At 43.8% G+C, this 25,439-nt stretch overlaps 1 protein-coding gene across 8 annotated transcripts in view; it reads left to right on the forward strand.

Moving 5' to 3' along the window:
* Positions 1 to 25,439, forward strand: part of CPEB3 (cytoplasmic polyadenylation element binding protein 3) — a 204,876-nt gene that overhangs the window by 170,138 nt on the left and 9,299 nt on the right. For all 8 annotated transcript variants that reach the window (XM_084763887.1, XM_084763890.1, XM_084763885.1 and 5 more), the window contains one exon: positions 7,162 to 7,343. In XM_084763887.1, coding sequence (XP_084620013.1) covers positions 7,162 to 7,343 — 182 coding nt within the window. The remainder of the gene's footprint in view (positions 1 to 7,161; positions 7,344 to 25,439) is intronic.

Raw genomic sequence — 25,439 nt, forward strand, 5'->3', positions numbered from 1 at the left:
AAGATGTTTTCATCTCTGCATGCCTGCAGGGGTCTACCTGTACCATACACGTGCAAGTACCTATGCAGGCCAGGCTTTGGTTGTGAGCCATATGATGTGGGTGCTGGGAAAGCAACCTCAGGTCCTCTGCAAAAGCAGTAAAAGCTCTTAACTACTGACCACCTCTCCAGTCTAACACTTGCTTTCTTTATAGAGTATTTCAGGGCAGGCTCTTCCTTGGGCCTCATTTAATAGGTAAAGCTTTGGGTATTGGGATAAATTTCACTTTACCCTTGGCCAGAGATTTTCCTTTAACAGTGACTGGAAGACCAGGACATTACCAACTACAGTATTCCTTTAGATCTTTTGAGGTTTTTGTTTTCCTTTTGACATTGTGAGATAGGGACTATAATCACTAATAGTTATTCTAAATGTAGCCCTTATTATCCTAATAGAAATGCCTCTAAAGAAGTAAGTATTACCCTGACTGGGCTTAGGGTGGCCATTGAATTAGATATTCTTCTCTTTGACAAAACTGTCTTTGGTTTTGGTCATCAGCCTCCTGGCAGACATGAACCATGATGCCCAGATCAACCCCCCACCCCACTCCACCCTTTTTTTTTTGGAGACAGAGTTTCCTCTGTGTAGCCTTGGCTGTCCTAGACTCACTTTGTAGACCAGGCTGGCCTCAAACTCACAGCGATCCGCCTGCCTCTGCCTCCCGAGTGCTGGGATTAAAGGCGTGCGCCACCACGCCCAGCCCCAAACCTTCCTTTTTAAAGTTCAGGTTGGTAGGGGAAGTCACAGGCCTAGAGAAATGAACCTGAGAATGAGGAAACCCAATGGAGAACATCTCTGGACGATTTTCCTCATCCCTCAGTTGTAGGTCGAGGTTGAAGAATGCACATTGCTCTCATAGTGTGTCCTCTTTCTGTCATTCCTATGAGAACAGCAGCAAGCTAAGGACAATTTCCCCTAAATCTGGTGTTCCTTAGGTCTAGATGTCTCCCCACTTTCATCCCATCCACCTTTAGGGAAAAAAAAAGAAGGAAAAAAAGGATAGCTGTAAGTAGACTCACCCTGCCCTCGTGTGGCTAAAGTTTGTGCATTCTTTAGAAAGCCTACAAAAGAACTAGGCAGTTTGTCTGCTATGAAGGGACCAAGTGGAGACTGAAAGGTTTGGTTCCTTCTACTTCATTTGCATGTGTGTTTCTTTCACTCCATCTCCTTGGTTTGGGTGTCTGATTTGAGGACCACCTAAGTGACTGAGCCTTGGAATCTCTTCTTCAAACCTTAAAAGGCTTAAGAGCCATGCTCTTCACTTGAAGACTTCCTTCAATGTTTCTTCAGGCTTGACCTTGCAGGGCAGCTTCGTCTTAAGAGCTTATCATTGCTTCTCTATTATTGGGTCTTTGGTCTTTTTTAACTATTGCTCTGATAATTCTTTCCTTTCCTTTCTTTTCTGCTCTGTTAACAGTCCATAGCAGATCCTGAAGTTTCCTTCTCTGCCTTGTCCCCAACCCCATTGCTCTCTGATGGCTTTTATGTCCAAGTAAAAACTTATTGTGGTGTAAGAAATTGAATCCATGGCTCTATGCGTGCTAGGCAAGTTCCTTCCCACTGGGCTACAGTTCCAGCCCTGGGAGGTAAAGACTTATGGATGGTATATGCCATAAGGAAAGAATATACCTCAGGATTTCTAAGATCATTTATTTCAGAGGTTTTATACAAACATCCTGGTAGTTCACGTGGCTTGGTGATCACATTCTGATTTGTGATTAGGAAATGGTGATGTAAATATATCCCTTTCTGTTCTGTGGTAGATGGTAGATGGCCACAGTTACTACATGTCAAGTTTCTCAGCAGTAGACACTTTCTTATCCAGTCCCAGGCTCAGTCTGAAGTGACCCAGATAAACTCCAGCTTTGACATGCTTGTAGGGCTTCAGGACTTTGTAGTCCTAGTATATGTTCCCCCCGCCTCCTCTCAAACAAGCCTTTGCCCACAGAAGCTGTCAAAGATCGCCATATCCACGGCAGACTTAGCCAGCATAAAGGCACGGTTAGACTCGGGTGAACTGATGCTTCTGGAGTGGAAACAAAGCTGAAACAGTCAATGCCACTGTGTGCTCAGCAGTGTGCCTAGAGCTGGCTCGCTCGTGGTTTATATTTGTGATAACCTCTTGATGTTGTAATCAGTTGCGTTTGCATTTTAGAAACCAGGAGACAGAATTCAGATAGAGAGATGATAAGTGAAGGCAGCAAGTCCTTCCAGCCCCTATGGCTCTGCTTTAGGCTCTTTGTGCTGTTTTATCCAGTGGAGATAAGGGGTGTTGTCTACTCAGAATAGCAATTTGGTTCCAGTTTGATTTAATGCATTTAATATATTCAATAAATTTAATAAATGTTTCTTTTCTTTTGGGTTGGTTTTTTGTTTTGTTTTGTCTTGTTTTGTTTGGTTGGTTTTTGTTTTGTTTTGTTTTGTTTCAAGACAGGGTTTCTTTGTGTTACCTTGGCTGTCCTGGACTCGCTTTGTAGACCAGGCTGGCCTCAAACTCACAGCAATCCGCCAGCCTCGGCCTCCCAAGTTCTGGGATTAAAGGTTTGTGCGACCACGCCCAGCTTAAATGTTCCTTTTCTGACTTAGTGCTTCATGCGTCCACTTTCTTATGCTCACAAGGTCATCTGGCACAGAATGGAAGTGTGTGAGCATGCCTCCTCTTGAGCTCTTATGAGCCAGCTTACCAGTTATAGGAAGCCTAGAAAGTTCATCTTCTTTTCTTTCAAAGCCAAGACTGCCTTGTCATCCTCAGACGCTTCATGCCTCTTTCCTGTCTCTTTTATGTTCATTTCCAAAGAGAAAAATTGGGCTTCTAGATTCACAGTTTAGAACACTAAGGATGAACATGGTGATATTTCTCTCGGGAACCCTCGTTCCTCTGCCACCCACTTGGGTCTCAGTTGTTTCAGTCTTAGACATCGCCTTCAGGCTGGCTTGGAAAAGTAACCAACAAGAGGAACGGAACCCTGAGACTGAGTAGAATAGACAATCATCAAGATTTCCTCTCTGGTGCGCTAAAGGGTTTTTGTTTTTTGTTTTGTGTTTTTTTTGTTTGTTTGTTGTTTGTTTGTTTTTCATCTCTCTGAAGAATCAAGAGCGGGTCCAGGGAACCATGCAGATTCAGACTGAACTTGAGACGTGTAGTCACCACAGGGCAGAATTCCTGAGAATGCTGTCTGCTCCCGCAGCTGCATTATCCCCGCCTACCGTCTGCTATGTGGCACAGTGAAGCTCAGCATGGGAAAGGGCCTCATAGTAGGCTTGCCACTACTCAGGAAGCTGTTGTGAGCATATGGTCTAAAGCACAGTACACCCTTGCGCATGTCTGTGGAGCCTGCTTTGGAGGCACTTCCTTGTAGACTCTTCACTGTTGCCTGCATGAGCTCCATGTGGACCCTACATCCTTTTGTCTGTGTGCTCACTCACTGATCCCTCGTCTTCCTTGGATTAACATTTCATGATATGCTCCAGGGAGTCATCCTATCCACTCTCTCCCGAAAGAGGATTCACTGTCCTAGGCTTATTCAATAGGCCATGCTCTTGATTGAGGACTCAGACTTCATGGCAAGGTTATGGTTCATCTGGGCAGAGATGGATAAATCCATGAAGATTAGTTGTCTAGACAATTTTGGTTGTCTGATTTTCTCTCTCTCTCTTCTAGAAAGTCAAAATGGCAGCCTGTCCTTTCATCACTGCTTTCCTCCCATCAGAAGGAGGGGGGCGGTCATTTAGGACTTTCCAGTATTCACTAATGATATTCATTCTAGAGAAACTTCTAAACCTAGTAAGGTAGCTGTTTGCAACATTTGATGGTAAACTTATATCCTCTATTTTGAAAAATAAAAAACTTGGGGCCAGAGAGAAAATTGACCAGTTAGGAGCACTTGCTGCTCAATCATGTGGATCAGAGTTCAAGTCCCACATTGGGTGGTTCACAGATGCCTATTAACTTCAGATCAAAGGGTGCCAATACCTTCCAGCCTCTACAGACACCTGGACACTCACAAATAAAAATAAATACTAAAAATGGAGAAATCTCAGAGTGGAGATTTGTAGGACTTAAGAGAAATTTACTCTGCTTCTGCTAGTCACCTGTCCAGTAATGGGTGGACTAAGTTTCCTTTTCTGTCTTACAGCATTAAAATTATTGAAAGGGATTACTCCTTACATACTACACTTTTCATAACATTGGAAACCCTGGCTGGTATTTAAAGGACATCACTCTAGTTTTTAAACATAGTATGATTTCAGGAAGTATTCCACAGAAAGACTTATGCGTTGAGTAAATGGTCAACTATAAACAGTTGTTTGACTGCCTTTTATTTTTTCTTCAAAGGTGACCATAATATAGACTTGCTGTAGTTGAATACAGATATGGGAGGCTGAGGGTGTGGCTCAGGTGGTAAAGTGCTTGCCAATCGTGCTTGAGGCCGTGAGTTCAGTCCCCAGTACCACTAAAGAAAGCTGGGTGGGTACCCCATGCCTGTGATCCCAGTACATAAGAGGGAGAGGCAGGAGGATAAGGAATTCAAGGTTATCCTCAGCTACACAGAGAGTTTGAAGCCAGCCTGGGCTACATGAGAAGAACACCAACAATCTTTAGCCCCTCCCCAAAGAAGCCTTATGAATTAAAGAGATGAAAATTTATCAGATTTCTTGAATAACAGAAAACTCTTCCTTTTGCCACTTTGGTTTTTCTTAGCCTTTTAGCAAATTGCCTTTCACTTGAGTAAAATATTATTGCTCAGATATCTGATCCCCAGAATCCACATAAGCAAATGACACCCAGGCATGCTAGTGGATACACGCTAGTGGATGCTTATAATCTAGTACTGAGGAGGAGGCAGAGGCAGGCAGCCACCCAGCCCAGCCTAACAGACAAGCTGTAAGGCCTAGCGAGAAACCCCTGGGTCAAAATCAAGGTGCCCAGCTCCTGAGGAGTGGCCCCAAGGTTAACCTCTGTCCTCATACACACACATACAGGTGTGCTCCCTAGACTCATGAACATGCAAATGTGCGCACACACAAAAATGACTCTATAGCTCAAGAATGGAAATTATTTTTATATAATATTTGTAAAAGCGTAATTGAGTGAGAGTTCCTGTTTCTTACCGGACATAGTTAGCTGCCAGTAACTGTCAGTCATGATCTAGTCTTTGGCACATGAAGATGATTTTCAGCCAAGAGATTCACAAAGTAATGGAATGTTCATGCTTATGGAAAGAGCCTTCTGGAATCCCGGCCCTTAGAACACCCCTGGAAAGTGCTGTGCTGTAGGAAAGCATGTGGTAATTCTCTAACTTGGCTTAACCAGAGCTTCCAGCTTCTGGCTTCTTGCTTCCTCTGTATTCAGATGCCTTTTTAAGTCCTTACTATGGAAGACAGTGCCATTTGGTTCCTTGCCAGCCTTCTTTTCCTGGCCATTGGAGTATTTTCTCTCTTTTCCATTCTAGAGCAAACCTGGTCTTTGGAAAATTAGTATCTAATTTCCTGGGCCTTGAGATTACTTATTTCACTAAGAGAAATTCATTAGTGGATATGATTCGCAGTCCTCCCTTCGGTCTCCTGCTTTCTATCCACGTGAGGAAAGGTTAAGCCATCCGAAGATGGAGTGTGAGGAAGCACAGACCTCTGATATTCAGGGTGCAGGTGCAGTTCTTGTCCCACTGTGCAAGTGGACAGCTTTGGAGGTTGTGCCTGAGCTGTGGCATGGTCCACTTGGCTTCAGCCAGGGGTGCTCCCAGCCGTTGGGACTCAGTAACTCTGATCGTACCAGGACAGTTGGGATGGCTCTGTTACTTGGTCTTCCATACTGCCTACTCTTGGGCTACTTAGTGCTAATTTATTTACTCACTTGAAACTTACTGCTTTCTTATAGGTCATTCTTCCTATTTTTTTTTAAATGGGCATTTAGGAAAAAAAAATCAATGTCCGGCAGTCTTTGAAGTGCAAAGATAGCCTTTCTGACATGGTGACAGTTTTTCTTACTGCCTTTGCAATTTCATTATGCCACAGTGAGTCGGCTTTATATCTATTTGTGGAACTCAGGGGGTCCTAACACACCACTGAGCCCTGCAGAACCTTTGCCTGTCCCCACCAGAAGAATGGCATGGTGTTTGCAGCATTGGCTCTGGTCATTGTCTCTTCCCTGTTTTCTCTTTTTAAAATGCCATCTGTAAGTTTTGAAGGAAAACAGGTATTTAGGTAACGTCTGGGGGGTAGGCCTGAGTCTTTGGATTTAGACTGTGGCCTGAAAGGGGTGGCCATAGCCGGAGACGGTGCTTTCGAGTAAACAGTTACCTTCAGGCAGTTGTCAGCACAGGTAAGTGCCACATGTCTTTCGGGGGTACCCTGACTGACGGTGGGCATAAATTTTAAATATCAGACCTTTGGAATGGTCCAATCCCCAAACCACTTCTCTATAAGCATTTTGTGAGTAAACCAAAATCAAGGCAAGGCTGCAGAGTGGACCATTAACTTAGACCCCAACAAGATGCCAGGTGCATGTTTTCACAGCTTGGAAACAGTTTCCTGGCTATTTGGTGCTATTCTTATTAACTAGTGTTAATGTTTAGAATTCAGTATGAGATGCTGTGAAGGTTTGTCAGTTGGGACTGAATCTTCTGTTCATTGTCATTTTTGTCAGTGCTGGAATTTACATCTGTAAACACGTCTGTAGGTAGAATACGGACTTGATTCAGCAGCTCTAAGGAGGCAGTGAGGCCTTAGAAGTTGCCTTCAGTCTCAGGCCCTGTAAGCAGACAGGTCTCCGTAACTTGTTAGGCCACCACAAATTGCTTTACCTTCCTTCCAAGCCCAGGCCAGTAGGCTAAGCAGTTCCTTTAGACACTAGGACAGATTACAGATACAGTGTTCCTTTTATACTGTTGCTGTAGTTATGACGGCATAACCCCCTTGTATATACTCCCTTGTGTAAATTATTTTGTATTTCACTTGAAAATACCCAGTGAGTAGCTCTTCTACTGGAGTTGTAAAACTGATGTGTTTGTTCTTCATAAGCCTTCATCTGGGTTTTCTTTTCATAGTTAGACTGCATGATCCCCCTTTTCCCGGGTGAGTACCTCCAAATAGTTACACATAGACATGTTTATTTTCTTACAGTTGAACTGGCAATGATAATGGACCGTTTGTACGGTGGTGTTTGCTATGCTGGCATTGACACAGACCCGGAGCTGAAGTACCCCAAAGGCGCCGGGCGGGTGGCGTTCTCCAATCAGCAGAGTTACATCGCAGCCATCAGCGCACGTTTTGTGCAGCTTCAGCACAACGACATTGACAAACGAGTAAGCAACCACTCAGGATGGAATAGCTATGGGGGAGAAGTGAAGTTTGTTCTGTGTAGTCCTGGGCGCGAGAGCATTTTGTGATCATAGGGAGCAGCTGTACCTCGCATGTGTAGGGCTGTGAGCCCATGGAGGTTGCCTGAAGAAGGGAGGACTGATTAAGGTATGGATAAACCTCCTGCCTTGCTTCTTTTTCTTCCCAGGGTGATCAAAATAAATCTGCAGAACTTAGCGCACCAAACCAGTAGCAATGCCTTAACAAGGATTGAGAGCCAGCCACCTGTTTGGCCCAGGCGGTGCCCTTAAAATAAACTTGAATTGACATGTTTAGAAGTAAACATAAGATTTGGCCGGGCGTAGTGGCTCATGCCTTTAATCCCAGCACTTGGGAGGCAAAGGCAGTTGTATCTTTGTGAGTTCAAGGCCAGCCTGGTATACAAATGAGTCCAGGACAGCCAAGGCTACATAGAAAAACCCTGTCTCGAAAAAACAAAAACAAAAAAAGAAGTATACATAAAATTTGAACCTGTACTTTAAAAAAAAAAAAAGTAACATTACACTTGATAGCATTCAGGGGAACCAAATACTATTCCTTTTAGTCTCCTCTCCAGCTTCACATAATTTTACTACTCAAGAAACTCATGTATAGGGGCTGGAGAGATGGCTCAGAGGTTAAGAGCACTGGCCATTCTTCCAAAGGTCCTGAGTTCAATTCCCACCAACTACAAGGTGGCTCAGAACCATCTATAATGAGATCTGATGCCCTCTTCTGGCATGTAGGCATACATGCAGGCAGAATACTGTATAATAAATAAATAAATAAATAAATAAATAAATAAATAAGAAATGTGTATATATACACACATGCATGTTCTATTACTTGCCATTTTGCTCATCGGTGTCACCTGCTTGGGCTTGAGTCATTGAATAAACTTCCTTTCATCTAAAGAGAGGACGTTGGGTGTTGAGGGAGTCTCTGCTGGCTTTGCGGACAGTTCTCCACTGTTGGGAAGGTCGGGAGAATGGAAGGAGTAAATCTGGGACCTAGATTAAAATACACAAAGGAGAACACCATGTGTTGACTTTCTGCCATGCAATTGTAGAGTGGTTTTTCTTGCTTCTAAATAGAGATCCTTGAGGCACTGACTAGATTGGAGTGAATGAAGTAGTCTTCTACTAAGGAGCTTTACCTACCCTCTACAATCTTCTTTGATTTTGTGTAGCAGACAATATTCTTAGCATCTTATTTTCATTGGTTTCATTGATTTCAGTGAAATCGAAATTTCATTGGGAATTTTCACTGGGAACACACTTTATATCATCAAGATTATGTTTTGTTAACACATGTTCTGATCAAATTACAAAAGCCAGGACTTTAGAGTAAGTATTCTATGACTCCTTGAGAGTAGGTAGTAGTGGTTTCTTTGTTAATTACTTTTTAAATTTTTACCAGAGAACTTTTAATTTTGAATAATTTCTGAGATTGGTCATGCTTCATGACTCTCTTCAACTTTGGGTTAATCTATATTAGCTGTTAAGAATTTTTAAACAGCCAGGTGTGTTGGTGCACACCTGTAATCCCAGCACTCGGGGAGGTAGAGACAGGCAGATCTCTGTGAGTTTGAGGCTAACCTGGTCTACAAAGTGAGTCCAGGACAGCCAAGGCTACACAGGGAAACCCTGTCTCAAAAAACAACAACAACAAAATAATAATAATAAAAATAAAGAGCTTTTAAAAAGACTTTTAAAAGAAAGCAGCCAAATAAAATAATTTCATACGAATTTTTATTTTAAATGTTACAGCTATAATATTACCTAATACATTTTAACCTACATGCATTATAATAATTTTTAAATCAAAGCCACCTTCCACTCCCTCCTTCCAATTTTCCCCTTGTTCTCTTCCAAAACTTTCCCCTCCCAGCTTCATATGCTCTGTTTTTAACCCTACTGAGTTCACTTAGTGCCGCCTATCAGTGTGTGGCTGTAGAGCCATCTGCTGGATAGCCTCTCAAGAGACCACACCCCTGTAGAGCACTGGCCCTCCCTCCCCCAGCAGCACCAGCTGCCAACAGATCCTCTGCCAGGGCTGGGCAGGGATGGGCTCCTCCCCTCCCATGTTGGGATTTCAGTTGACCTGAAATCTCTTGTGGCTCCTGTGCATGTGGTCATAGCTGCTGTGAGTTTGTGTGTGATGGCCCTGTCATGTGCAGCAAATACTGTATCACTGCGGATGTCCATTGCCCTTGGCACAATCTTCCTGAACCTCTTCTGTGTTTTGGGGTTGGGTGTCCCACTTAGAGCATTACAGAGTCTCTTATTCTCTGCATGCTGACCAGTTACGGGTCTCTGTACTAATTGCCATCTACTGCAAAAGAAACTTCTCTGATGGGGACTGACAGATACACTTTTCAGTGGGTATAAAGATAAGAACTTAAGGGCAAATTATTGCTGTGTCTGTTTGGCAGAATATCCATATTATGTTCTCCCTCAGTGCCTATGACCTAGTCAGCCATGGGTCATCTTTGTTTTAGGGTTCATTGCACAGTTGCTGGGGATGTAGCAGCAAAGTTGACAACAAATTCAATAGAAAAGCTCTTGTCAGCAGCAGATAGATACAGGGACAGAAGACAGCCTCTGAGGCGTTAATGTCAAGACTTTGTATGCTGGAGTCGCTCATACTTGAGCCAATTAGAAAGCACAGTAAAAAGCCGTGTCTCCAGTTTCACTTTGAGTGTGGTCTTGTTGTCCACTCCCTGGCTTCTGGTGTCCACAAACTCCTTCTCCAGAGGCTTCTTTCTGGAGGCCTCTCTTCTGTAGCCATGGAAAGCAGGAGAGGCCGTTCCACAGGAGGATGCGACTGGGGCTCATAGGATACTTGTAAAACAGGGCCAGAATAAAACCCCTCAAGGCAGAGCCCTGCTTCTCCCGCCTTTCCACAAGCCTCTGAGGACACTGCCCAGCGCTGGTCCAGGGCACTCAGTGAGCCTGGTGCCAGCAGCTGGGAGACGGTGAGAGGGAAGATTTGTTCGAAAGCACCAGAGTTTGGCAAGGACAGGAGTGAATCATCCAAACATGGGAAAGGCTTTCGGCATCCTCTCCCTGCACTGCCAATGACCAGGGCACAGGCAGAGCCATGGGTCTTTGAACCAGTTAATGGCACCAGTTATGAGCTCCATGTTTATGGAGTGGGCCTTAAATCCAACCAGAAAGCGACTGTTCATAACATTCATGCTGCTATTGGACCAGTGGACAAATCTTACCTGGCCCGTTGCTATTTCACAGCTGGGTAAAGCTGTTGGTTACATTTCTTCCCTGGTAGTATGCATAGACCCTTCCAAAATTATGAAAACTAGCAAGTAGGGACGAGGCTTCTAGATCAGGACCAGCTTGATTATTCCATGTCCTATGAGACAAGTGTGTGATGTCTGTAGCAATAGTGTCATGGGTCGCAGCGGGGAGGGCGCGGAGGCAGGAGTTTCAGTTGGCAATGGACTTGTTTTTCAATGTACATTGGTGTTTTGCCTGCATGTGTGTCTGTGTGAGGGTGTCAGATCCTGGATTTACAGACAAGTATAAGCTGCCATGTGGGTGCTGGGATTTGAGCCCGGGTCCTCTGAAGAGCAGTCAGTGCTTTTAACCCCTAAGCCACTCTCCAGTCCCCAGTAATGGATTTTTTATATTCAGCAAGATGATGTCTTGTTAGCACATGCATCTCACCAAATTACAGTGAATATTCTTTGGACTCCTTGAGAATAAGTGGGAGTGGCTTGTTTGTTAATTAAAATCAGGGTTGTTTTTCCCCCTCAGAATCTTGAAGCACTCTGAGTTAATAGAGATTCAGAAAAATGACAAAGATTCAACTTTCCTGGTTTTTCAAGTACCCAAGCCTCCTCTTTTCTAACAGTAATTCTCACACAAGACTAAGGTCTACACAGAGAGGTGCAGTGTGTCTTAGACTCATCCCATTGCATACCTATTGCTGGGTTCTGTCTGAGGTGTTCAATAAACTTTTTTGAATTCACACGTGGTACTTTTTGAAAGATTCTCTTCACTTCTGCTGCCACCACTGCTGGGGGACCTGCCTGCTTATGCCTGTTCATTTGGATGTCTGATATATTTATACTCAGTCTGTAATCCCATCCATCACTGGTAAACCTGGGCAGTGAAATTTACCCAGAGAGCATTAAGTTCTCACAAGTATGAAAGTAGCTTTCTTTGTTCCCCTCTGAGGATCATAAATGAGAAAAGGGGCCCCGCATGGTGGCGCACACCTTTAATCCCAGCACTCGGGAGGGAGGCAGAGGTGGGAGGATTTCTGTGAGTTCGAGGCCAGCCTGGTCTACAAAGCGAGTCTAGGACAAGGCTACACAGAGAAGCCCTGTCTCAAAAAACCAGAGAGAGAGAGAGAGAGAGAGAGAGAGAGAGAGAGAGAGAGAGAGAGAGAGAGAGAAGGGGAGGGAGTGTTTATTCACCAATAATCATCCAAGTTGGAGCGTTAGAAGTCATTGAGGGTGACTGAGTCCTTGTATGGCTCTTCCTTCTCTTGAAGCCCCATTCATTCTTATGTCCTTGTTTGCCCTGATCCTGATAAAGACCATTTCCTTCACTGGGAGGAGAGGGAGCCTACTCCATCTGGGGTTGGGCTTCTTTCTCATGGTTGACTGTAAACAGTACAATCCCTCCCATTTCCTGATGTCCCTTCTTGTCCTTGTGCTGAGCATAGCCACACAATGCTTGTCTCGGGCGCTTTGAGTCTATTAGCCACAGCCTTTATAGATGTGCTTTAGGCTCATTCATACTTTTAATTCTACTCATCTTCCTTCCAAAATTTAAATTTGACTTTCTAGAGAGCTTCCACAATATAAAAGCACATTTGTATTTCCTTAAACAGTACTATTACAGAGACTGTCTGTTGTAGGCACATCTTTCCTGAATAGCCTTTATAGGGTTTTAGCAATAATTTCATAGTAAAGCTTCTGAAACTTGGGCTAAACATCATGGGTCTGTGTCCACGAGTACCCATAATCCATTTGTGTTGCTATGTATATTCTAAGATGCTGTTCTCTCCTCTTCTTCTATGAGCCTGGAGTTGCCTTTAAGCCCTGATTACTTTAAATAGCACCAACCTTCATCACCTCCTTTGCTGACTGCAAAGGTATAAATGTAGATTCAGTAGAGCCGTGGCACATTAGGGCACTTGTTTTCTTTGGCAGCCCTTACCCCTTGCGCTGCCTATTCCATGAGAAGAGTGATGGAGGCTTGCTGCAAAGCAGCTGTGCTTGGACATCAGGCCCCACAGTTCAGTAAGTGCCTAGAACCCTGGGAGGCTGTGGCCATGTATATTCTCATCAGTGCAGGTGCTAAAGAAGAAATCGATACAGTCTTCGTCTATTTTCTGTCCACTGAAGTTTTCAGCAAAGGCATCTCTTGACAATCTATGTTTGTTTATTATTATTATTGCTGAGATTAAGATTTTAGATGGAGTAATTTATATGACCTTTGTAGATTTAATTTTTTTTTCTAGCTAAGAGAATTACTGACTTACATATTCCTGTAAAACATGCCAATATTCAGGCTGGGCATAGTGACGCACACCTTTAAAAACCCAGCACTTGGGAGGCAGAGGCAGGCAGAGGCAGGCAGATTGATGAGTTCAAGGCCAGCCTGGTCTATAAAGGGAGCCCAGGACAGCCAAGGCTACACAAAGGAGCCCTGTCTCCCAAAAATCCAAAACAAAATAAAAAAAGTCAATATTCAACATTCATTGAAACAGTCAATCCTGTAGCTTTCACACTTTGCTTTCCTTTCACTCATCCATTAATCTTACCATATTTAAGGACAGGTAGTTTGTGACAACTTTATTGATCTGTTTTATGACATTCATAAGTGTCATAAATGATAATCATAACTCCCCCATTTAAAGACTACAATTCAAATGTCTTTAGTACATTTGTACCACATACCTGTCACCAAGATCGTTTCTAGACCATAGAGGTATTTTCACATCTAACCTTGTGTGTGCAGTAAGAGGATCAGCTATGTATCAGCTACACTGGGAGCAGGTGCACAGTGCCAGCATCCTCTGTATTCACATGGCTGTAGGGAGGGGACCCTGCGGCGCACACTGCCTGTATCTTCTGTATTCATGTGGCTGTAGGGAGGGGACCCTGTTAACCTGTGCTCTTCAGCGTCAGGAACAGCGTGGCCTAGGCACTTCTGACCCCTGTTGTGGATGTGTCTTGAGTTCCCTTTGTTGAGGAGTTGCTACATCCTTATAACAATGTAGCATGTCCAGCCACAAGAGGACCAACAGGGGATTGATGGGACCAATGGGCAGTAACTGCTAGTCCTTACAGATCCACAGCTTGATCTTGACTCTGACACATAAGTACTGGGAGAGTCTGGCCCAGGACAAGCACTGGGCTGTGTGTAGAATAAAGTAGGGTGGCTGGGCTGCCTCTCACTGGACGACTAGAGTTGCTTCCCGTAGTCTCTGGCTTCAATCATTCTTTGTTCTTAGTTTATATTTTATTTGAGATAAGGCCGCCCAGGGTGACCACAAGCTCATGGTCTTCCAGCCTCAGCCTACTGGGTGCTGGGATTATAGTCATTCTTATAAGCTCATAATTTAAAATAAATCACTACTCTATTTAAACCTTTGGTTACATTCTACTGCCTTTTGGATAAAGGTTAAAAACAAACAAATGAATAACCTTAAACTCACCCAAAGGACCCTTCATATACATGCCTGCTCTCCTTTCATACCTTCATTATCCTGGGCCTGCCATAACTGGCCTTATTCTCCACTTCTCAGGGTCACATCTACAATTACCTAGTTAATATCTTTCCTCTAGACCTCACCATCATTGTGGTAATTTTAGGAATTATTTATTCATTGGAGCTCATAGCTCCTCCCACAGACCATCATGTCACTTACCTTCTGGCCCTTTGTAACACTGAGGACGAGGGTAATGAAATCATATTTTGCTTAAAGTCTATCTACTGTACTACACACTGTACAGTCCATGAGGGCAGTGACCGTCCTTCTGAGTAGCACTTGTATATTCAGAATATGCCAGGCAATGGAAAGTTGACTATTTATCAATGAGGGATGTGTTGACTGAATGATGACTGAGAGGTAGACCAAATGGGAAATCCCTCTCTTCCGACCGCCGCCACGTCTGTCTGTCCACCACACACTCTTTTCTCAGCTTCTCTTTTCTGCTTAGTTACACTTGATAAGAAAAAAATTCTATTCTACTACTTAGAATATCAGAAAGTATTCTTAGACACTTAATAGTTTATTAAACCTGGACTTAACTGTAGGCCTGAGCTGGTCCGTATCCTTTAGTCTACAACAGGGGAGGCTAAATGCTTGGAGTTCCTTAAGGTGCTGGTCAAGTCAGGCAGAGCTGCTCCTCTGGCACACTGCTCATCTCAGGCCTAGTATTGTATTTCTCCCTCTCGTGCAGTGCTGGGGATGGGGGTTCTACCACTGGGCTACATCCCTTAGGGCTCAAAGACTCTTCAAACTCACTTTGTCTATGAAATCTTAAAGGCTCAAACCTAAATTTAAACATTATAGTCCCACCAGGTGCACACTTTCAATCCCAGCACTTGGTTGGGATGGGGGTAGCAGAGGCAGGCAGATCTCTGAGTTCAAGGCCAGCCAAATTCCAGAACAGCCAGAGCTACACAAAGAGACCCTGTCTCAAAAGACCACCACCACCACCACCACCACCAACAACAACAATCAACCAACCAACCAAAAAACCCCACAGGTCCCTTACTAAATTTTGTATTTGTTTAACACGGTGGTTCTCAACATTTTTTGCTTGAGGGATGGGGGGGTGGGGGGGTTGGGGGGTAGAGGGGTGGGCGGGTGGGGAGGAGGTGGGGGTTCAAGACCAGGGTCTCTCTGTGTAGTCTTGGCTGTCCTGGACTCACTTTGTAGACCAGGCTGGCCTCGAACTCACAGAGATCTACCTGCCTCTGCCTCCCAAGTGCTGGGATTAAAGGCGTGTGCCACCACATCTGGCTGGTTCTCAACCTTTTTAATGCTGTGACCCTTTAATACAGTTCCTCATGTTGTGGTGACACCAACCATAAAATTATTTTCATTGCTACTTCATAACTGTAATTTTGCTACTGTTACGAGTTGTAGTGTAAATATTTTTAGAGATAGAGATTTGCCAAAATGTTCACAGATTGAGAATAACTGTCAGGTGCCTATGATCCCAAGGAGCCTTATACAGAAAAATTATGGGTTCAAGACCAACCTCGGCTGTGTAGTAAGTTTGAGGCCCACTTGAGTTGTATAATGAGATACTTCTTCAAAAAATAAAAAGAAAGCCACGTGGTGGTGGTACTCACCATTAATTCCAACATTTGGGAGGCAGAGACAGGCAAATCTCTGAGTTTGAGGCCAGCCTAGTTTACACAGTAGGTTCCAGGACAGCCAGACTACACAGAAAAAAACCCTGTCCTCAAAAATAAATAAATGATAGATAGATAGATAGATAGATAGATAGATAGATAGATGAATGAAAGCTATAACAAAAGACTTTTACTTGTTTTAGTATTTTAAATAACTTTTAAAGAACATTTACTCCGGGCCTGGTGAGGTGGCTCAGTGGTTAAAACACTGGCTGCTCTTCCAGAGGACCCAGGTTCAATTCCCATCACCCACATAGCAGCTCACAACTATCTGTGACTCCAGTTCCAGGGAATCTGACACCCTCACACAGACACATGTAGGCAAAACACCAAAAACAAAACAACAACAAAACAAAACAGAAAACCCATCATCTGCTCCGTGGAACAAGGAACACGTGGAATTGCTGGGATCGCTCCAGTGTGTCACTGAATGTACCAGAGCATTCACAAAATAAGTCTGAAGGTTTCCTATGCTTTTTACAGTTACTTTGACTTTTATCTCCTTTGTAGACAAGCTCTTATTATATGTTCCAGGCTGGCCTTGAACTCTGACCCTTAGAGTATCATAGGGGATCAGTTGTGCCTACCCATGTCCCTGTTTAAAAGTACTAGCTTGAGAATTGACTTTTCCTCCCTTGTGCTGTGACCTTAAGCAAGGTCAGAGGGTTCTCTGGTAGTAAGACCACCAGCCTAAGTGTCCGTTGTATTCCAGAGATAAAGAAAAGAGCAGATGAATAGGTGGGTTGGGCTCTTACTGGGTGATACAGATGTTATCTATATGACTGATGAACTTGGCTCACTTACACTGTGCCTAACCTTATGTCCACAGTTAATTATTGTCTCTCTCCCCTCCCCCACCTTTAACAGACCTATGCAGTCCTTTAGTATAAGGGAACTGTTTAGGTGAAGATAGCACTAAAAACATTTAACCCAGGCATCAGTGTACCAACACTGTTAGAGGTTAGCCCAGACTCAGGTGGGGATTTAAAGTTCCTCTTTCATTTTCCATTTAATGGACTGGAGGGTTTTTTTGTTGTTGTTTTGTTTTGTTTTGTTTTTCTATTTTGCTTAGAAAGAAGTGCTTTTCCAGTCAGTACCTTTTCTCTGATAATGAAAAGATTTTGAACCTTAACTGGAATAGAAATTAGTATTAAAGTTTGCTTGTATTCTTTTTAATGGTATTCTTATGAAAAAAAACTGAAATAGTCTAAAATAGTTAAGTATAACAAGAGCAAAAGATGGCCTCTGTGCTCATCGTCTGTTTTAGTGGTATTTTTAGAAGTGATGCCAAATGATGCATACAGGCTATGAAATTCCTGAAATGTAGTCTTCTGTGTAGCTCACATCTGGGTCACTTAGACGTGAAGGGTTCCTTTAGTGGGAAAGGAAACCACTGAAAATGGGCACTCTTTTTACATGGGCATTTTCCTACTCTTCTGTCTGCTTTATATGATAAGTATAAAACAATATAAAGTATATAAACGTCAGCTGAATCATACTCAATCTTAACAGAAATCTATGAAATCTGTTTGTCAGAATTTGAGCCCACTACGGCAATTGGTTAGCACAACTTGGTCATGTCATCCTCTGGAACATCTAAGCTCAGTTTGTAAGACTTGTTGTCAGTGGATACTGGATGGGCACTGTCATTTCAGCTCACAAACCCTTTTTTTTATTAGTGAAAAGGAATAGATTAGAATCAGCCAATATAAAGTCTTCACTCTCTGATAACAGACCTCTTGTGGTATGCCGATGTTGCCGTGGTGTATGTGTGTTTGCATGTGTGTATGTATGCACATGTGCATGGAGGCACCCAGTTGGCATCAGGTCATGTTCCTCAGTCATTCTTCACCCGATTTATTGTGTCAGTGTCTCTTAGTGAACCTGGCATCTAGTCTAGCTAGCCAGCTTGTTCCAAGGATGCCTTGTCTCTCCCTCCTCTGCTGGAATGACAGGCAGTCGCCATGGCTGCCCAGCTTTGTGTGGCTTTGTGAGATCCCAGATCCAGGCCTCACACTTGTCCGACAAGTTTTTTATCTGCTGAACCATCTCCCAGCTCTTACTATATATCTTACAAGAACCATGGTCTCCTCTGCCCCTGAGAGAGAGAGAGAGAGAGAGAGAGAGAGAGAGAGAGAGAGAGAGAGAGAGAGAGAGAGAGAGGGAGGGAGGGAGGGAGGAGAGAGGAGAGAGAGAGAGCGTGCCAATGCCAATATTTAGAAGCACTGCTAACACACTGATTTCTGTGACTCTGCATGGTTGGTATTTGAGATCTCCTTGGACTTGTTCATTAAAGGCTATAATTAGAATTTTGGGTGTGAAAAGGAACCACATATTTGTTTAATTTTCAGTTTTTAAACAGAGGGGGACTCTGGGAAGGCAGGTCTATTCTACCCAGGCATGTCACTGTGATTAGTTTCTTAAAGTGTGTCCCATGAAACATGAGTCTCTAGGGATTTGTTTAAAATCTATCTTATGTTTAAAAATCTGCCTATGCATCAAAAACATTTGAAAATGCTTGCTCAAAGTAGTTAGATATATAGTCTATTTAGGACGTATTAGAAATTTTTACATGCTAACCTTCATTGTAAAGAAGAAAGAGGCAAGTTTCCCACAAATAATGTCCCCATTGTAAATTGCTATTTTAAATTAGCATATATAACGATTTCTTTGTGATATTTTTATACATGGCCACAATTTTTTTTATCGTAGGACCCTCCTAAGACACGTTATGCAGGGAGAATGTTCTAGGAAAAATACTGTGCTTTCAGTGTCCCTCAGTCCTCCTTCTATGTTCAAATTACATGAAAGAAGCACACAGTTTAATACACAGCTATAGAGGGTTTGCATGAGGCACATCTGTGATGATGACAGGGCACTGAAGGTGTAGTTCATAGCCCTTTAGTTTTATAGCTTACGTGATATTAGTGATCAAACACAGGGCCCCTTGCATGCCAGTCAGGAGTTTGACCACCGAGCTACATCCCCAGCCCCCTAACTTACCTCTTTTCTTTGGCTACTTGAGATTTTCTAGTGATTTTTTTTAAACATCAAAAATGGCACTATATTATTTTTAATTAAATTATTCCTTGATGATTTCATACATGTATGTAATATGAGCTGTCCTACATGTGTGCTGGGCATCGAACTTGGGTCCTCTAGAAGCGCAGTACATGTTGGTACCCACCGAGCCATGTCCCTAGCCCACATGTATATACTGTATTTTGGTTATTTGACCGATTGTTACTCTCTTTCATCCCCCTCTCACTTCCTCTTTCAACCCAACAAGTCCCTCTGTCTGTCTTCTTTTTGAGACGTGCAGGATCTCATATTTCCCAGGCTAGCCTCACACTTTATTGTTAGCCAGGGTTGACCTTGAACTTCTGATTCTTCCTGCCTCCAGCTCCTTAGTGTTTGGATTACAGGCCTTTGCCACCGTACTCACTTTGTGTGCTGGGCATCAAACCCCGAACTCTGCATGCTGTTCATATACTCTACCAGCTGAGCTGTAGCCTCAACTCCTAAAATGTCTTATTTAAGAAAATAAACTTTAAAATATCATTGATAAATAATATTTCCTTTACTATGTTAGCTTAATATTGAGGGCTAAAGAGACTGAGTTTCAGTTAATCAAGTTGGGGCTTTTAAAAAAAAAAAATTTTCCCTTTAATCCCAGCACTCAAGAGGCAGGTGGATTGATTTGAGTTTGAAGCCAGCCTGGTCTAAAAACTGACTCCAGGACAGTTAAGGCTACACAGAGAAACCCTGTCTGGGGCGGGATGGGGTGTGGGAGACAAAAAACTAAACAAAATAAAAACCCCAAAAACTTGAGTTTAAAGAGCATTGTAATAGCTAAGCAATGGCATATAATGTGTTCTTTTGTGCTTTTTAAAATAACCCCTTTTTCATTTAATGAGATGCTATCTATTGCCCCTTTCTTTGCAAGTACTTTAAGTAAGGCATTGTATCCTTAGCTCCTTGGAGATTAAGACGATCCATTAGCCATAATAAGTGAAGTGTTGATATTACAATTTGTCCCTGGCCAGTCACAGCTGGAATGTATAAATGACTCAATAGCTAAAAGTGTGAGAGCTTAGATGATTTCTGCTGGGGTCTGTGGCCTGGGCTCCTGTAACCCAGCCTGTTTCTCACTGCTATGATTTACCCCTTCTGTTCTGGTTTAAAAGCTTCCTGGCTATAGCTATACTTTTGTCTACTTGGGCCCTTGGGGAGGAATCAGCACCACAAACCAAGGAACTAGTCTAACCGAGGCTACTTTTGAAACCCTGAGGCTTGAATCCTTTAATTAGAAACTCTTTTTTTAAAGGACCATATTTGTGTGATGCAGTGAGATTCAAGAGTGGCGTGGGAGCTCTCCAGCTTCTCCTCGGCTGTCTTTCCGGATCTCGGGGCTTGTGGTCATTGTAGTGTGAACACCTCGTTTCAGCGTGGTTCACATGTTCTTCTTGCTGTGCACAGCAGTGCAGGTCTCATGATTCCAGCTCCTCAGGAGCCCAAGGCAGAAGAGTGAGGGGACCGAGAGCAGCACAGTGGGATGCAGGATCAAAGCATCCCTTCTTTCTGGCCCAGTGTACCTTCTGGGACCACTAGTGAGAAAGGACTATCCTAGCTATTTATTTACTCTAGCACAGCCCTCAGTGTCCCCAAACTTACTGTAGGTGGCGTTAGCCAGCGCGCAGTCTCTTGGTGAGTGCTTACTTATTCTCACAACGCAAAAGTTCTTATTCTCGCTGGTATAAACCCAGTAGGGTAAAGGAAACAGGCCCAAGTGACTCCGAGTCTGTGCCTGGGTGCCTTGAGGGAGTGACACTGTGACAGTCCTCTAACTCTTTGTTTTCCACATGGTGCAGCTTTTGTTCCCAGTCCTTAGCTGAGGGTTGATTTGCATTTACATCTCAACCCCATCCCCACGCAGCAGCCAAGCTGGAGGACTCGGCCATGTGCCATGTGGGTCTCTGCTGAAACACACTCACCATTAAGCCTGATGGCCTGAGTCTCGTCCCTAGGACCCATGTGGTGGAGGGGACAGCTCACACACACACAAAAGAATTTTTTAATGCAATATTTTAAAAGGGGTTATCTTAAGGCCAGCGACCTCACAGATACCCACACTCAATAAAACTTAGTGAAGGCATTGGCAAAGGTCTGAGCTGTGTAATCACAGTTCCAACTACGGAGATGACATCAGGATCGTCTTAAACCTTTCACCTCCTAGTACCTTGGAAGATGAAAATGGTAAAGATTATCCTTATAAAGCAAAAGAAAATAAAATCCAACCCAGTCCCCCTTTAGATTTTTTCCTATCTTCCCCAGGGCATCTCTAAAATTAATAATTGTGAATTTGCTATATCTGGAAGATTGTGGGTGGTTTTTATTGCTAGCAAAAATCTATTTGCACATCGCTCCTTTCATTTCCTAGGCATCTGCCATCTGCTTTCTAAGCTGCGGGATTTCAGCTCACAGACAGTTGAAACTAAGCATTTTATTTTGCTATTCCTGGCCAGCCGACTGGTGGGGTACCTGCATTAGCACTGGGTGGACAAGGTAACTCGTGGGAGTAGTAATGAGGTTGCTATGGTTTTTAGGTCTGGATATCGTCTCTGATTCAAGCCAAGAAAATTCTGAGTGCATCGTGTTAGAGGCTTTGGGCCCTCCCATGAAATGGTTTTTGCAAGAAGATGTGTTGCTCTAGGTGATAGGACATGTCCTACTAAGTGATCCAGGGGCCTTTCATGGAATACCCTAGTCGCATTCAGGCCAACCTGGAAACAGGGACCATCAGACCTAACTCTTAACGTTTGAACACTTCTCGATTAAATGTCAGATATTAGACACTGCCCTTCCCCAGCCCTCACATAGCGTATTTAAAGAATCCGATGCATTCCTACTCGTGCCCACCAGTCTCTACTTTGGAAATTCCATTTGTGGCTTTGATGAAGATGACTCTTCAAAGGCTTGGCAGAAACAGGAGTGACACAAACTGTGACCTGCACCATTCTAAATGGATCCTGCCAAAGCACTGAGGCCCCGGCCCTACTGTTTAAGCGACCACTATCAGAATTGGCTCACCGCGATGATAAGTTTGTTCGGATTTTCTCAGACCTTAGGAACTTCTTTCATTTTACATTAAATTACAGGTGTGAGGAGTGTATATCTGTATGTGGGGATATGCACATGAGTGCATGCCCATCAGGGCCAGAAGAGGAAGGCAGATCCCCTGGATGTGACGTTACAGATGGTTGAGAGCCATCTTATGTGGGTTAAGGGGGCCTCTGAATAGTTTACTATGGCCTTTCACACCCTGATCTCCACATCATTGCTTTCCTCCCCTCCGCTCCCCATCTCTGTGGTGTGTGCCCATATTGGGGGCGGGGCAGAGTCTTCTTCAGGTGTTCCTCTATTGTTCTCAACCATATTTTACTGTTTTGTTTTGTGTTTTTTTTGAGACAGGGTCCCTCACTGAACCTAGAGCTCACCGCTTCTGCTAGCCTGGTTGACCAGAGAGCCCCACCCCTGCCCACCCACATCTGTGTGCCAGCACTGGGCTTACAGATGCACAGTCATGCCTGTGTTTATGTGAGCATCCAAACTTAAGTCCCCATGCTTGTGTAGGAAGCATTTTGCCGACTGAGCTATCCCCTCGCCCAAGCCCACTTTCTTCTTCCTCCTCTCCTCCTCCTCCTCCTTTTTTCAGATTTATTTATTTTATGTGCATTTGTGTTTTGCCTTCATGTATGTCTGTGTGAGGGTGTTGGATCCCCTGAAACTGGAGTTACAGACAGTCATGAGCTGCCGTGTGGGTGCTGGGAGTTGAACAGCCAGTGCTCTTAACTACTGAGCCACCTCTCCGTTCCCTCACGTCCTTCTTAAGATCTTCTGCAAATCTCACGGTTAGGTTTCTCCTTTTGTTGGCTTCCTCCTATTTGCAATTCTGTCCAACATGATTGTGACCAGAGATGAGCCTTGCATTCATTTCTGTTTAGTTAACATCTCTTCATGCAGCCTCTTTTTCCAGCTTGTCCGCTTGCACTCCACCATCTGCAGTTTGCTTTTAATTGCCTTCCATCCAGCCACCTGGGAGCATTCCTTACTTGCCTGCCCCAGGATGGCTAGATGTCTGATTGGCCTATTTGAGTGGTCGCTCTGGTCAAGGGCGTACAGTCTGGCTGCCCTTAGTACAGCTTCGGAACAGAAGCCACACTGCAGCTGCCCTTGGCCAGAGCCTCGTCTCGTCAGGACAGACCTCCTGATCGGGGAGAGACTCCTGCACCTGCTCATGCTCCCGTCCTGCCTTTTCTCTGCCTTTAAGAGTTACTTAATTTTTCTACTAGACTTGGGAGGTCAATATTTTGATCGTCAGAGACAAAGCATCGAGATCATTTTGTTGATGTCTGACTTTTTATTTTGTCTATATAATTCTTAATTAGCTACCTGCAGTCTCCCTCCTCCCCAAGGTTCTGCATCAGTTCCCCATATCTATAGGATGACATTGCTGTACCACAGGCACTTTCGGTGTCCTTGGGCCTGGTCACCCCGTGTGGTTGTGGGTCTGTTTCTGTATGTCATTCTCATGTCCCGTGTCTTTGAGTCTCCTGGAAGTAATGGGCCAACTCCTTTTTTGTGGTTGGCTCTACCTAGGACTTCAGTATTTGGGCTTTTATGGATAGACCTTATGTCATCAGTATCATGGCTGAATTAATACCCTGAGACTGAGTGATTTAGGTGGCTAACAGAGAGACCAGCTTCCTTTCTGTTGTATTTCTTTAACGAGAAAAGTAAAATTAATTTGGATAGTTACCAGAAGGTAGTACAGATGGTGCTAGGAATATGGCAGCAACTACAGAGTTTGCGAATGCCTTTAGGGAACTTTTATTTTAAATTATTCAATTTAATTTATCTATCTATCTATTTTATTTTATGGCTTTTCAAGACAGGGTTTCTCTGTGTAGCTGTGGCTATCCTAGAACTCACTCTGTAGGCCAGGCTAGCCTCAAACTCAGAGATCTGCCTGTCTCTGCCTCATGAGTGGCAAAGTGTGTGTGTGTGTGTGTGTGTGTGTGTGTGTGTGTGTGTGTGTGTGTGTAGATCAGAGGTTGATGTGGGTGTGTCAATTACTCTCCACTTTATTTTTTGAGACAAAGTGTATCATTAAACCTCTGCCTCACTAATTGGCCAGACTAACAGGCAGCAAGCTCTGATGAGCCTCCTGCCCTGCCTTCCACGTTGAAATGACTGGTGCCTGGCTTTTATGTGGGTACTGGGACTATGCTCAGGCCTCATGTTTGTGGCTTCTACCTCAGAAACTATTTTAGAGAAACATTATTTTAGGGAAGAACTGTGTCCTAGCCTCCATTGTTTAGTGATGTTGGCTGGTAGTTAGCAGTGCATCCTTTAGCTTATAAATACTAGTCACATGGGCAAATCCACTTGCTACAAAATAATCACCCTCCTGTAGTGGCATGGGACAACATAAAGATCAGTGTCCTTCATGGAAGGTGTCTCCTTGGTGTATCCTCTAGCAAGCCTCTGGCCCTCAGACGCCTTACATACTGAAGTCAGCTCCATTCCCCCTTCTGGAGGAAGCCGAGTGAGGTCTTCAGCAAAGGCCTCCCAGACTGCGGTACTGTGCAAAAGCAGGTGCTCTATTTAAACTCGTCTGACTGGCATTAATTAAGTGAAAATGAAAATGACAAGAATTCAAAAACTTAAAAGGGCAGTTGGAAAGTGTTAGAAGTGATAGCAGTGTAAAGGGGTGACAGAAAGGTAAAGTGTGGTGTGCTGTATTGCCTGACCCTGCAAGGGCTTTGTGCTGCCTGTTTATGAGGGAACAGAAGGCGTTGCGTACATGTGTTGTTGAAACAGGGACTCCTGTAGGGTTACCTTAAACTGCTGATCTTCTGCCTCTCTCTCCTAAACTCTGAACTCACAGGTATGTGTGATCATATCTGGCACAGCACAGTATTTACTTGTTGGTTTTTCATGACAGGGTTTCTGCTGGGCACGGTGGCACACACTTTTAATCCCAGCACTTGGGAGGCAGAGGCAGGCTGATCTCTATGAGTTCGAGGCCAGCCTGGTCTACAAAGTGAATCCAGGACAACCAGAAGTACACAAAGAAACTCTGTCTCAACAAAGTTTCTCTGTGTAGCCTTGGTTGTCCTGGAACTCAGTAGGCCTGAAATTCAGAGATCTGCCTGCTTCTGCCTCCCAAGTGCTGGGAATAAAGGCATGTGTAACTGTAGCATTTACTTTTGGAAAAAAAATCAAAAGTCAAGATATCTTAGCATCACAGAAAGGAAATGCCTGTCCTCTGGAAATGCAGCTCAGGGGGAAACTCCTACAGCTGCTAGTAAGACCTTGGCCAGCATGAGGTCTTCCACAGTTCTGACTAGATTCTGCAAATGTCTCACAAAGTCTGCTGCTACCAAGCTCAGCTGGAAGCCAGTTAAACAGCTAGAAGTGCCACTCTGGTCACATTGCCTTTTCAGGTATGCTCCGGGCAGATGCCCTACTTTCTGTATCAGAGGACATTGTCCAAAAAGTGAAATGGCAACTTCTAGAGTGGAAAAGCTATTGCCCATTCTAGACCATGGAGGATGACTCCAGAATATATAAAGAACTCTTCAACTCAGCAAC

Source organism: Acomys minous (genome assembly GCF_964271855.1).
Source record: "Acomys minous genome assembly, chromosome: 2".
NCBI lineage: Eukaryota > Metazoa > Chordata > Mammalia > Rodentia > Muridae > Acomys > Acomys minous.